General features: G+C 45.4%; 1 protein-coding gene across 1 annotated transcript in view; it reads left to right on the plus strand.

Moving 5' to 3' along the window:
* Positions 1 to 796: 796 nt before the first annotated feature.
* LOC146869269 (colipase-like) overlaps positions 797 to 14,028 on the plus strand; it is a 35,736-nt gene continuing 22,504 nt past the window's right edge. The window contains exons 1-2 of the mRNA XM_085653622.1: positions 797 to 1,104; positions 3,111 to 3,233. Coding sequence (XP_085509748.1) covers positions 835 to 1,104; positions 3,111 to 3,233 — 393 coding nt within the window. The 5' untranslated portion in view covers positions 797 to 834. The remainder of the gene's footprint in view (positions 1,105 to 3,110; positions 3,234 to 14,028) is intronic.

A 14,028-nucleotide genomic window follows, 5' to 3' on the forward strand; every position in this document is an offset into this window, starting at 1 on the left:
TACTACATCGCTGCTCGCGTATCCGGAGGACACAGGTCCTGTCATGGCCCTGCAGCCGTCTGTGCCAGTCCCTCATGTCGTGTGTCACAATGCCCTCCTCCTCCTCCTAAATGTTATCGTTCTGAGACGAATTCGGAAGGGTAGGAGCAGCCGCAGGTACTGATCATCTAACGCCTTTTCTGGACGTTTTATTAAAACACCTTCCTGAGCTCCGCCCCGCCCGGACCCCCTCTTCCGGGGCCCCCTACCTACGCTCCCTGCACAGGGCCACTATGAGCCTAGAGCCGCCCCTGGTGCTCTCTAAGGAAAGGGGGTGAAAAAAACGGCCCACGGAGTGCAGTGAGACACCGGCCCTTCGGCCCATGCCCAAGTGCCCACTGTGCCAATCTGCCCCTTCTTGGGGTACACTGCAGGTGAAAAAGCAAGGAGAGAACTCGGGCTATGGTGAGCAATATGCAGGACGGCTCATGGAACTGCCACCGAGCTCCCTGCAGACACTAAGCAAGTTAAGCTTTACATAACTGTAGCAGAGTAACTAGGGCCTTGGAACTGTTATCAGTCCTCGTTTATTCTTTTATGAGACCTGCAGGTGACACGTTCACACTGCGGCTTTGGGCCTTGCCCAATACACCTGCCTGGTTCCTGCTCTAAGACCCTGGCGTCCTGCCCTGTGACATCACCAACTCACTATCCATGTGAATTCCTGGCCAAGTGGGATGAATTTGCGAGTGTTAGTGATAAGAGCGGGGTCACGTGCCCCAGAAAATGTTGTGACATATACCTGGGAGCCTCCGCCTTCTGAGGACACAGTGTGGACCTTACCTGGACAGGACAATGAAGCTGGCACTGATCCTGCTGGTGGTGCTCCCTTCAGCACTCAGCAATGTGATTCCTGAAGCAAAGGAGCCAGTCATCAATGTGATCCCAGAGAAGAATCTGGTCGCCAATGAGGTCCCAGAGAAGAACCTGGTCGCCAGTGTGGTACCAGAGAAGAATCTGGTCGGCAATGTGATCCCAGAGAAGAATCTGGTCACCAATGTGATCCCAAAGAAGAATCTAGTCCCCGATGCGCGCCCGGAGGAGGCAGGGTTGATCATTAACCTGGTAAGCAGTACTTGGTGAAGTGTCCATTTCTGGCCAGTTTGGGGCTCCATGTGTGCAGGTGGTCCCACTCAGAACCAGACACCCCCTGGTAGTATTGACTTGATATTGGCCATGTATATGGCATGCATCGTGTTCTTCAGTTGCAAGCGCTAGCTCTACCGACACATGTCTGCCCTGCTGGGATCCAAACCTGTGGCATTCACAGGTAACTGTTGTTGGAGCTCAACCCACCCCGCTATGGATGGAAGGTAGTAGGGGGTCCTCGTGTCCAGGGGTTGGTGTCCCTACCCAAGAGGGGTCTGGTGCACCGGGGTTTCCTCCAGAAGTCAGGAGTATAGAGCCATGTCTTGGACTCCCGTCTGCAGGAGATGGCCGGGAGTCCTGAGTAAGGGCGTGGACAGGGTACAAGTGCTGGAGGGCAGCTGTGGTGTCCTGCTGAGGCTGTGATGCAGTCTCAGGCCTCTTGTACCATCGTACACAGGCCATTGAGATGGCAAAATGAGAGAGCAGAGCCCAGATATCAAAGGCATGACCACGTTTGAATATATAATGAGGGCTTACATTTAGAAAAAGTAATATCTTGAACCAGTGTTTCAGTTCGATGGATTAGATAATATCACTACATCCAGTGAGATACCTTAAAAGGGCCGTATGTAAACAGGAAGTTAGAACCATTCAGGGCCCAGGGGCCCCCGCCCCAGGGCCCTGGCAAAGGTGCCATGAGTGAACCACGAGATGTACGTGGCATAGTGTGGCCAATAATGCTATATTAGATGTGGGGCCACCTCAATGTTTATGAACGAACCATATGTAAGCAAGGGCTTGGAGCTAAGTGCCTTCAAGGCGCGCTCGGGTAAAGGGGAGCAGAGTGGGGAGTATCCCAAAGAGTTTGAGGGACACGTCCTGAGGTTTGAGGGTGAAAGTTCTGAGTAACAGGTGCCAGAATTCAGGAACCTGGCACACAGTGTGAAGGCAGCCCCTGGACTGTAAGCAGAATGCCTTAGAGGGGCATAGCCCAGAGTTTTGGGACAGCTCCTGGAGTCTGACAACAGGCTCAGCAAATAAAGAAAGATGGCAGACGTGGAGGGGCAGGAAGGGGAGTGTCAGGTGTGCCCTCAAGAGAGTACTGCGTGGCCTCAAGGGGTGCATTAGCAATCAAAACAAGCTGAACCAAAAAGTTTCAATCACAAGGTATGCTCACTGTTTGCTTTCCTTTAAAACACCCACATTGAAGCTTAGTTTCGAGTGGAGGCTGTGGGCAGGGTGGCAGTGTCAGGTGGAGGCTCACGCGGGCTTTGGGCGCACTGGGCTGGTTGGATGTGGGTCGCTGCAGGCGTGGTCTCTGTGGTTAGGGCTATCTGGGGCACAGGGTGATACGACAATTGACCCACAAAAGCTGACAAGGCATGGTCATCGGTGACCTGTTTGTAGGATATGGCGGTGCTTTAAATGGGCCGGTGCTCACAGGTACTGAGTACCAGCAATTCGTAAAATTGAAAAGGAGACTGACTTTCTGCACGTCTCAGCAGGGGGCAGTACTTTTAATGGGCGAGTACCGACACCACTCAGTAGCACACAGGAACTCTTGGCCAGTGAGTGTCTACACTTCTATAATAGGGTGTCAAAGAAAAGCATGGACGCTAAAGTGCTTCTTGGAGCAGGCGCTGATAAGGACATGGTCGCAAGAGGCCTATGTGGGGCAGGCAGTGATTTGGGCACAGTCAATAAAAGGCTAAGTGGGGTAGAGGGTGCCAAAGGCAGAGAGGCAGAGGGTGGTACAACTCTGTCACCAAGGGGCTGACTGGCGCAGCGGGTGATGTGTGCATGCTCTCTGTTGGGTAGTTTGGGGAGAGGAGGATAGTGGCATTGGCTTGGCTTCTGTAGCGTTGCTTGAGACTGTATGTAATGATGCTGCAAGGCGCCTACATGTCTAGTTCGGTGCGCTGCCCCTGCGTTGCAGTTGGTGGCAGTCTGTCACAGCGTCTGTTTCTCTGGTTTTGTTACAGGACCGCGGCGAGCTGTGCTTCTTCAGTTTTCAGTGTAAAAGTAAATGCTGCCACAGGACCAGCGGCTTAAGCCTGGCGCGCTGCGCCCCAAGCTCTGCTGAGAACCAGGAGTGCACCCCCTGGGTAAGTAGCCTGCGTCAGAGGCCCTGGTCCATGCCGCAGCGGCGAGGGGGGTCACTGCTTACCTCTGTAGCGCCTCTTCCGGCCAAGCTGTGGACTCTTGGGCGCTACATACATACTACGGCTTTCCGGCCCGCACCAGGTGCTGAGGTGAGACACTACAGACCTCTTTCGGAACAATACCAGCTGACGACTGGGACGTAAACATACGCTCCTCGGACCCTGGGGCGCGGGGAGGGGCAGGGAGTCCGTCCTTCAGAGGGCCCCTCGTCAGGTGTTGAATACATATCTTTGAAAGGGAAGTCCGAGGGGCTCACCACATGGTGCAGAGGAGCCCTCCGTCATTTGACGTTACACCAGTGGCGGATGGCTTTGCAGACTGGAAGGGCCACGGGCCTCCTTGTACGCACGGTGACCCAGGGCAATGTCCGGTACTAGCATTGAGCCCCGAGTGCAGCCATAGTGATACAGTTTTCTAAAACGCGTGAAGCTTGTTCGTGGAAGATAGGGTTCGTTGCAAGTCACCGCCATCTAGTGGAAGATGTTACAATGGCATGTATATCTTTTTTTTTAATTTGCTCTGCTCTTTGTACAAATACTCTCCCTGTGTGCCAGTTAGTTCAGTACTTGTTAACCTGGGGTCTGGGGACCCCTAGGGTTAAGAACATTACATAAAAATAACAAATTAAAAGAGTGTATATCAATAAAGAAGCCAAATGTAAACATAACATTTTTAAATTGTTCTGTAAATGTGTAGGAATGTGAAATTGTAGGCTGAAAATTAAGTTAGTATCCTCAGATTGATTCATGGGAGCAGTACATGTGCATCAAACAGAATATAGTATGGATTTGAGTGGCCGTAATCGAATTTAGAAAAGCTACAACATTTCCATTACAATTAAAAAAAAAAATTGAAATATTTATTTGTGTATATTTAATTTGTTTGATGAGTGCTGCTTTTGTATTTTTAGTGTATTGCTTTACAGTTGAAATAATCCAAAATGCTTAGGCCCGGGTCTCCAGGTTCCAGTAATGCCTCACCAGGGGTCTCTGGATTCCAATAATGATTCAGTGGTGATCTCCGGGATCTAGGAATGATGAAGTGGGGGCTCACAGAAGTCAAAAGGTTTTGAACCACTTCACTAGTTTATTTATAGTGAAACGACATGGGAAATATTTAAGCAAAGCAATGCAGTGTATTTAATTTGACAAAATACATTGCAGGGATGCTGGTCGAATGTTGTCCTAGACAGCTGTCTGTATAGTGTTCCCATAGCTGAATTATTCTCCGTCACACCACTAAACTACCAAGAAACACCCCAAGCCTCAAGCATTTGGGCGTCACCTGCCAACAGCGCCCTTTCTCTCTATCAGTGCTTAATCTGGAAAAAATGTACGTTAAAAAAGTGTATGTAGGAAGGTGGAATCTGACTGCATGGTTGCCCCCACTTTTTTCCTGGTGTTTTGTTGGTTTTTGACTAGTCTTGCTGGGATCCTGCTATCCAGGACCCCAGCCTATCTGCTTACTCCCTTAAATGACTTGGTGTGCATATTAGATGCACTAGTGATTGGATACTGTGGTACCTTATGAGCCCCTAGTATACGGTACCTTAGGTACCAAGGGCATAGGTACTTCACAGGACTACCAGGGGCTGAAGCATGTATTATGCCACCCCTGGGAAGCAGACTCAATTTGACACCACAGGCCTGCTACTGCAGCCTGGGTGAGGTAGTGTTAGCACTCCTCACTGAGGTATAGGTTCCTATATCTCACCATACACACACATCTAAACCTATCAGTCACCCCAATGGCAGGCCCTATCAATCCTGAGGGCAGGGTGCTTGGTTTACAATGTGAGGTGGTGCCTCTGTCTGAGCAGGGCCCCTCTACAGCTGGCAGAGTCTATTCTCTGTGGCTGTTTATGGATGCGGTTAAACCATATACTCTTAAGTGCATTATAACCTAGCGGTAAATGCTAACTTTGGGATGGCTGCATCAAAACATGTCGTGTTTGGTGTCAAACAACTTGGAATCATACCCCCACACCAGTAACTGATGTGGGAGTATGATCCCACCCTTCTAGAGGGGACGACATGTACCTACTGTGGTAACAAGGTAGAAATCTGAACGAGCCCTGGCATCACAAAATGGATGCCACCAGCACAGACACTGGGCTGCCCTCCTGCTGTTGACCGAAACTCGCAGTGGAGGGGGCCCAACAATAGGCATCCTGTCACAGGGAGGTGTCACCACCTTCCAGACAGGATTTAGTGTATTGGAGCTGGGTGGGTGCACTCCTAGAGTGCTTTGAAGTCCTACACTGGGGGAGCAGTAGGCTCCTCTGTGCATATGCCAGCTCAAACCGGTTCAGGGGCTACCTGTCCCTGCTCTGGCGTGAAACTGGACAAAGGGAAGTGGGTGTAACAACCCCCTACCCTGACCCTCCCAGAGGAGTGGTCATAGAGCTAGTCCCTCCCTTTCTTTTAGTATAAGATAGGGAACCCTTGCCATGGCAAACTAGATAACCCTGGACGACGCTCTACAAGAAGAATCCTGGTCCTTCGACGTTCCACTACCTTTGGAAAACGGAAGAATCTCCCTTGGAGTCAAGGAGTGACTCCCCAGCTTGGCAGGCACCAAAACTTGAATCAACGGTTGCAAACTTTCCCGCTCCCGCCAGAGTCCATAGTCCCTGCAGCCCCAGAAGTAGATTTCCTGACTTCTCGACGGCCATTGTGAGTCCCCAGCAAATCTGAGGCGATTGGACCCCACGAATGATGAAGAACTGCAATACCTGGGAACTGTGCACTATTGTCGAGTGCAACCCCTTCACGACGTTCTACGAACTCGTGCTTTGGACCATTTCTGGCCCAAGCCTCCAGCAGGTTGTGCAGTGAAAATCAGAGGCCTACCCCGTCCCGAGTGACCGTGGGCTCCTGTGAAGCATTTCCTCAAGAGGTGTCTTCGCGATCCCTTGCCCGTTGGCTTGTGGGTCCCCCGAAGACTTTCTTAACAACTCAAAGGGCTCCCCCAGTTGCTCCAGGCCTGCCCTCACTCACCTTCACTGGGTGAGTCCCTCAGACCTTGCTGGTCTGCACCATCGACTTTCTTCACTCCACAATAGACTTGCTGTTGCCAAGGCTTGTTGGATCCAATCCGGTTGCCGACACCGCAGTCAGCTGAAGACATTGTGGGACACTCCAAATCTAGCTGCTGGTCATTGTCAATCTCTCCTGGACCTCGTGAGCAAAGAGTCAAAACACCCTTGATCACCTGAAATCACCCGACATCCGTGGACATCCATCTTCCTGGCCCCAGGCCACTGGTTAGTGACTGTGAACACTCTCCCTGCATCTTAAATCCAGGCTTGGATTCCACCGGACACTTCTTCAGTCTTCGCAAGCAGCAAGTCTTCTTTGGTCTCCATAGAAAACAGCGACCGACACCTATGCACCCGGCTTCCCTGGGTGAGGTAACTCGTGCACTCCGGTGCCCTAGTGTGTGTTGGCCCTCGAAGTACTTACCTTGTAAGTGGCTTGCTTGTAGACTTCCTCGAAGTACCCTAGAACTTTAAAAATCAAACCGCGACTTGCTCCATTATAATCAATAGGGAACCCGCGGCTGTGTTCTCACACTGCACGCGTCTCCCGTGGGTCTGTTACTTGCCTGCTTTCACTGCAGCAGTGAAGCCCCAGCGATTCTACAGGCCCTAGGCCTTGTCATTTTGCAAGTCGACTTTCCTAAACCTCTTTTTTAGTATATGGTCTGGTATGCCCCTAGGGCCCCAGCCATATTTGTGCTTAACTTATTGTGAAACGTTGATATTTGAATGTGTTCCTGGCTTCTAATCTCATAAAGAGATTAGTAGAGTGTGTCTAGAAATAAATACATATATATTTGATATATATACCTGTGTGGTGTCCTTTCATTTGGTAATTCAAGAGATTATAAGGTAAAACAAGCAGCTTTACATTCCTCTGAGACTGCTACCACTAGGATAGCTTTCTTTAAAAGGTTGTCTTAAACCTATCTACCATAAGAGTCGAATTGGACTGGTGCAAGGTGGCCACTATAACTAGTGACCAGCATATGCCAGGCCAACTTCCACACAAGGGTTCAGAGATTTTCATAACAGCCCACCACTAGTGCTGTCTTATGCCAGGGTTGCTGTATACCAAGGATGCCCAATGCTCTCTCCAGTTTATTTTTCTTTCCTCCATATATGTACACTTCTTGTGTCTTTATCCCACTCTTTAAGGTTCTTTCTTCCTTTTCACTATTTTTGTATTTTTTTTTCCCATCCTTCTTCCTTCTCCCTTTCTCTCTCTTGCCATTCTGAGTAAGAACAATAAGTCCTGGTCCCCAAAATGAGTGTTGGTGCCCCTTATTTGCAACTAACAGCTGGAATTGAGTAGGCCCTACTCTGCCAGGAGATACACTATATCTCTGTGTAATCATATCTTCTCTTTAATCAGGGTACATTCTGATGCAACTGGGGAGTGCCAGTGTCCAGAGAGTATTGCCGACTTTCCTGACAGTAATCTCTGGCCTTTCCGTCACCATCCATTTTAGCTCCCTCCCTCCTGCAGGTATCAAAGGCCCTACCTATCTGCCATCGAGTGACCTCTTCCTGCGGCCTGTGCAGTGCTTAATGTAAAGCCGGTGGTTGCCAGTGGGGGCCACCAGCAATCATTTTTGTTGCCCAGAACGTATTTTTGCTCATCAGACATTTTCTGAGATCAAGAGAGGGAAAAACACACAATGGGGAAAAATGGAGTAAGAGAAAGACGGAAATAACGTCACAAAGGGAGAAAGCAGGAACCTGCAAGAGTGAGATCAAGTGACAGGGAGTGCCTGGCAGTGGATTAAAGAAGACTGAGGTGGATTAGGACTTTGGTATGCTGACCTTTAATAGCCGTAGATTTGGGCTTCTGATCACCACTTTGGGCACCAGAAGTCATTATTATATAAATAAAACACTGGACCTGCGACATCACCAGAGGCATATTAGCCAGCAATTTAACAGGGAGGGCTGAGCCAGAGGTCATTTTAGGCTCTAAGGGCCCAAGCATGAGCCGGGCCAGCAACATATTTGGCATGAAATAGTGCAGCAAATATTATTTAAACACATAACAAAGAAGCTTCACATTTCAAAAAAGTTTTCCTTGTAAAGTGGAAGCGAGTCACTTTAGTACATTATTTTATAGCACTAAACTGAGAGTCATTTGGTAGGATGTTTTCATATCTTAAGTTGAACTTAGAAACATCCACGCCTTCACAAACCCCACCCTGATAATGATGCCAGTGTCAGACCAAGTGGCGGTCAGTTGCTGTCTGCCCCCTATAAGTAGCTCATGTACAAGATAGGATTATGTACAGAACATATCCTGAACGGATGTAGTTCAAGGTGCTGTCAAATGTGCTAATGAAGCAAAAGGAGGAACAGTAAAATAAAACAGTTGCCTAGGGTCACACAGTTTGTTCAACTAGGTGAAGAAGACGGGTTTGATCACAGATTTCCAGGACGCACCCTGCACAATTCACCCATTAGACTTTCATGGCAATGCTTTCCCTGTGAAAGCTTTCTGCATTTTAAATTATCCCCATGGAGCAAAGGTGGCGGCATATCCTCTACTGCAAGATGGTAGGGGGTCAGAAGGGCAGGTTTGTACAATGAGGTGAGAGCATGAGCAGCAAGACAAGCAGAAGCTAAAAGGCGTCGCTAGTGTTGGGCTCGAGCGTCCAAGAGGACCTTGAACAGAGCCAGAACCAGGCATTTGTCTCGAGCCCGGCTCCAGCCTTCAGTGTTTCATCTACCTCTAAACATCACCTGGCATCGTCTAGGTCAGTACCAAGTGTACATCTAGGAGAGCATGAGCCATGCTATAGCTTATTGTATTCACATGATGTAAACTTTAAAACAATTAATCCAAAAGTTAATCACTTAAAAATCTGGTACAACTCCGTCCATCCTCGCCCTACACAGGATGACACTTTTCTAGCCCCCAGTCTTCCGGCATTACCACCCTCCTCCCAGGAACTCACTGAAACTCCTGTTTTTCATAGGTAGCCTTTGTCTTCCAGGAATTTCATGGCTACTCCTGTTTCCAATGATCACCCTAACCCTCACAGGAATCTCATAGGACCTCCTGTCTCCATGGGCACCCTCTGCCTCATAAAAATCTCATAGGACCTCCTGTCTCCATGGGAACCCTCTGCCTCACAGGAATCTCATAGGACCTCCTATCTCCATGGGAACCCTCTGCCTCACAGGAATCTCATAGGACCTCCTATCTCCATGGGCACCCTCTGTCTCCCAGTGTAATGTGGGGTAATGCATTTCATGTGGTTTTACTTTAATTCAGGAAGTTCATGTTTGGAACGTAGAGTGTTGTAGTATTCTCATGATGAGAATGTAGGGGCTCAGATGAGAACTTGCTGTTGAGTCTGGAAGCAGGAGGTCGTGTACTTGAAATAAACTAACTTGGACATGTCACTACCTCGTCGGGATTTCGGGATTTCTTCATTTGAACCATACTACATATTATGGCATAAATTTTTCAGTGATTGGACCCACCGACACGCGACTGATTTGCGTGAGTTGTTATCTTTTGCTTTCCTGCCACTCACCGTAATAAAGAGAAGAAAAAGAAGAAAAAACAGAAAAGAATTCAAGGCACTCTTAGACTGGCAATCCATTGCGGAGCTCTGCAGATTTTAAGGAACATTATGGTAAAGTACTGTTTCTATTCTCTGCACGTGAGTGCATAAGATATTGCTACCAACATTGTGTTGTTTATTCTTAAAATGGCTGCACGTTTAGGGGCCCATTCTTTGAACTGGATTCTCTCGATTATCTTTAGAAAGCACGTTAAGCACGTCCGGAAGCCATTATAATTTTTTTTATTTGCAAAACACGGAAGTTTTTGAATAACGCTTCATTTACATCGTGTTTTATCATCGGAGCGTATTACGTTGAAAAGACCTTTTCAGCATTTGAAAGGAAATACTTCATTAGTACCCACCTTTCTGAAAAACACACAAGTAACTTTTGAATTTGTTCATATCTTCTGTTTTTATTTATTTCTTTTGGTGTGACTTTGTATTTTCTTGGGATAGTACACAGATTACGTTCTATTCAAGATATATTCATTTTTAAGCTACACTTTTAGGGTGCCATGGCTTCTAGCAGCAGCAATGTTATGCAACCACCTCCATTCCTTGAGTTGCTTGGGAAACCTGTAAAACCGTGGCATAAATGGTTTAGAGCTTTTGAGAACTGCCTTGAGGCTATAGATGCTAGTAAATACTCAGCTTCACGTAAAAGGGCATTATTATTTAACCATTTGGGCAATGCTGGACAAGAAATTTTCGATAATTTACCAATAGTTCCTGCACCGTCAGGAGATGATTCATGGGATGTTTTCAAAGAAGCTTTGGCACGGATTGGGAAACTATACATAGATGAACCGTCAGTAATGGTGGAGAGACATAAATTCTTTAAACGCAAACAATCATCTGAGGAGTCTATAGAAGACTATTTGGCAGTGTTGCGTGTTCTAGCTTCGAAATGTGTTTTTGGTAATTATTTGGATACTGCTTTGCGTGATTAGTTAGTCTTTAATTGTTTTAATAAGAAGATTCAAGAATGCATATTGACATGCAAAAATCCATCTCTTGATGAAGTCATGGATATAGCCAGAAGTATAGAACGTTCTGTTGTCTCTTCAAAAATTTTGACGGAATCTTCCATCACTATGTCTGCAGACAGTTCAAAAGTAGCTGTAGTGGAAATGACATCTGGTAGTAATGATACAAATGTAAATTTTATTTCACACAAGAATGTATTTAAGAAAAGTGGTGAAAAGAAAGTGGGTGGAACATGCTATAGATGTGGTTCCAAGTTTCATATGGGTAATTTCCCTAATTGTCCTGCTCAAGGGAAGCGATGCAACAACTGCAAAAAAATTGGGCATTTTTACACTGTTTGTAATTCTAACAAAACAAAGGTCAAAGTTAGTCAACTTGATGTTGAAAATGATATACTGTCAGAAGCAATCAGTAATGTGTTGTTATCAGTTGAAGTTCATGCATTAGGGGACTCTGAGAAAAGGTGCAAGGGTCCTATATGTGAAGTGAAAATTGGTGTAACTAACTTAGGTATTATGGCAGATTCAGGATCTCCCATTACTATTCTAGCTGAGAACACATTCAACAAATTTTGGTCGGGAAAGTTATTGAAGTCTACTACTATTAACCCTAAAGCCTTTGGTGAGTATGATATAATAATGAAGGGTTACTTTGATGATAGTATTTTGTTTAAAGGGAGAAATATTTATACAAAAATTTACATTGCAGTCAACAGAAGTGATAAATTGGGATGGCAGGATCAAGCTAAACTAGGAATTATACCTCGACCAGGGCATGCAGAACCAGTCATACTTGGCGATATGCCTGTTTTAGCGATTCAGGAGACCAATGCACATGAAGGTATTACTAAAAAATTGCAGGCTAAATTTCCTGAAGTATTTTCAAACAAAATTGGAGTTATTAAGAATTTTGAACATACTATTATATTAAAAAGTAATGCTATTCCGGTTATACAAAAAGTTAGACCTGTTCCTCTCTCTGCCAGGGAAGACCTCAAAAAGTTACTAGATGACATGTGTTCTCAAGGTATCATTAAGCAAGTAGAATCCTCGGAATGGATTTCGGCGGCTGTTGTCGCATGCAAAAGTTCTGGGGATATACGCTTATGTGCGGATCTGAGGCTTCTTAATAGAAATATTCTTGTAGACTGCCATCCGCTCCCAAGAATTCATGAAATGTTGGCCAGATTAGGAGGAAGTAAGTATTTTTCAACGTTTGACTTACGCTCTGCGTATCATCAAATACCCTTATCTGAAAATTCCCAACATCTGACTACATTTGTAACGCCTTTTGGTGTATATATGTACAAGCGAATGCCATTTGGATTGGCATCCGCTGCCAGTGTATTTCAACGCTTAATGGATCACATTTTTGGAGATCAGAGTGGTATACAAGCTTTCCAGGATGACATCTTAGTTCACACAGAGAGTTTGGATCAACATATAAAGTTGTTAGAGGAAGTCCTAGGCAAATTAGGTTCTCAGGGAATGACAGTCAATCTTGACAAATGTAAATTTATATCACAAGAAGTCAATTATTTGGGGCATAATATTTCAGAAGAATGTATCAAACCCAAGGTATCCTTGTTGAAAGGAATTAATGAGGCACCTATTCCTACTGACAAGGATTCACTTAGAGCTTTTTTGGGCTTAAGTGAATATTATGCAATATTTGTTCAGGGATATGCTATCATTGTCCAACCTTTAAGAAATCTTTTGAAGAAAAATGCCAAGTATGTCTGGTCTGATGAATGTCAGGAAGTGTGCGAATTAGTAAAGAAATTAATTACTACTGCACCAGCCATTAAACCGTTCACGCATGGGGCAAAATGTATAATTACTGTAGATGCAAGTGCTAAGGCTCTGGGTGCAGTTTTAAGCCAAATGGTGGGAGGTCAAGAATGCACCATGGCATTTGCTTCACGTACCCTACATTTTGCTGAAAAGAACTATAGTACAATCGAACGCAAAGCGCTTGCGTGTTCATGTGTATCTGAGAAATTCAAAATGTACATTTGGGGAACGACATTTGAGTTGCATAATGATCACAAACCTCTAATATATATGTTAGGTGATAGTTGTTCTAATAAGGCTTCTTCAAGACTGATAAGGTTATTGGTAAGATTACAGGAATTTAATTTTGATATAAAATACATTCCAGGGGGCAAAAATATCAGAGCGGACTGTCACATTTACCGGTAGAGGGTGACAGTGCTTATGGTGGTGAGAAAACTGATAGGGAAGATTTGGAGTATGTGTTCACAGTTAGTGATATTAATGAACAATTCAAGATATCAGAAAAAGAATGGTTGGGAAGTTGTGACAAAGATGATTGTATGGTTCAGGTAAAGAAGTTTCTCATTGAGGGTTGGCCAGGTAATAGGTGTATGTCCACAGACGTAAACATTTTTTGTCAAGTAGCATCAGAATTATCTTTAGTCAATAATATCTTGGTTAGACAAGATTTGTTTGTTCCTCCCGTGGGTCTCAGGTCTAAAATTGTTTCATTGGCTCATGAGGGACATCTGGGAACTTCAGCTACAGTGAAGAAAATCAAACAAATGTATTGGTGGCCTGGAATTGATGGGCAAGTCAAAAGATATGTGGAAATGTATGCTGAATGTTTATGCCCTGATAAACATTCGAGAACTTCAACAGCTCCTTTACATCTGTGAGCTGGCCAAGTAATGATTGGGAAAAAATAGGTCTGGATTTCACAGATCCGTTCAATGTTTTTGGAGGTGACAAAAGATGTCTTATAGTTGCCATTGACTACTATTCTAAGTGGTTGTATTTTTCTTTTGTCAAAACTGCGGACTCTTCTTCAGTGGTTTAATTTTTGAAGCAGCTGTTTTGTATTGAAGGTAGCGTCAAGGAGGTGGTTTTTTGATTAGTTTATTAGTCAATTAAAACCATAAACAAAATCGCACGGTTAAAAAGTACATAATGAATAAAAAGTCAAATGAATGAAAAACGGGTATGTCATACAGCTAGTACAATCTCGACTCTTCACGCTACATACCCTTTGCTTTCTTCAACTTTTCTTCCTGGAAATTTTAGTCAGGATACCAACACTAATCTATGTTAGATAAAAAGTGACTAAACATGAATCATTTGTTACCCTGACATCTAAAAAAGCAAGCTTTCT

Source organism: Triturus cristatus, chromosome 1_1, assembly GCF_964204655.1.
Source record: "Triturus cristatus chromosome 1_1, aTriCri1.1, whole genome shotgun sequence".
In the NCBI taxonomy this organism is placed as follows: domain Eukaryota; kingdom Metazoa; phylum Chordata; class Amphibia; order Caudata; family Salamandridae; genus Triturus; species Triturus cristatus.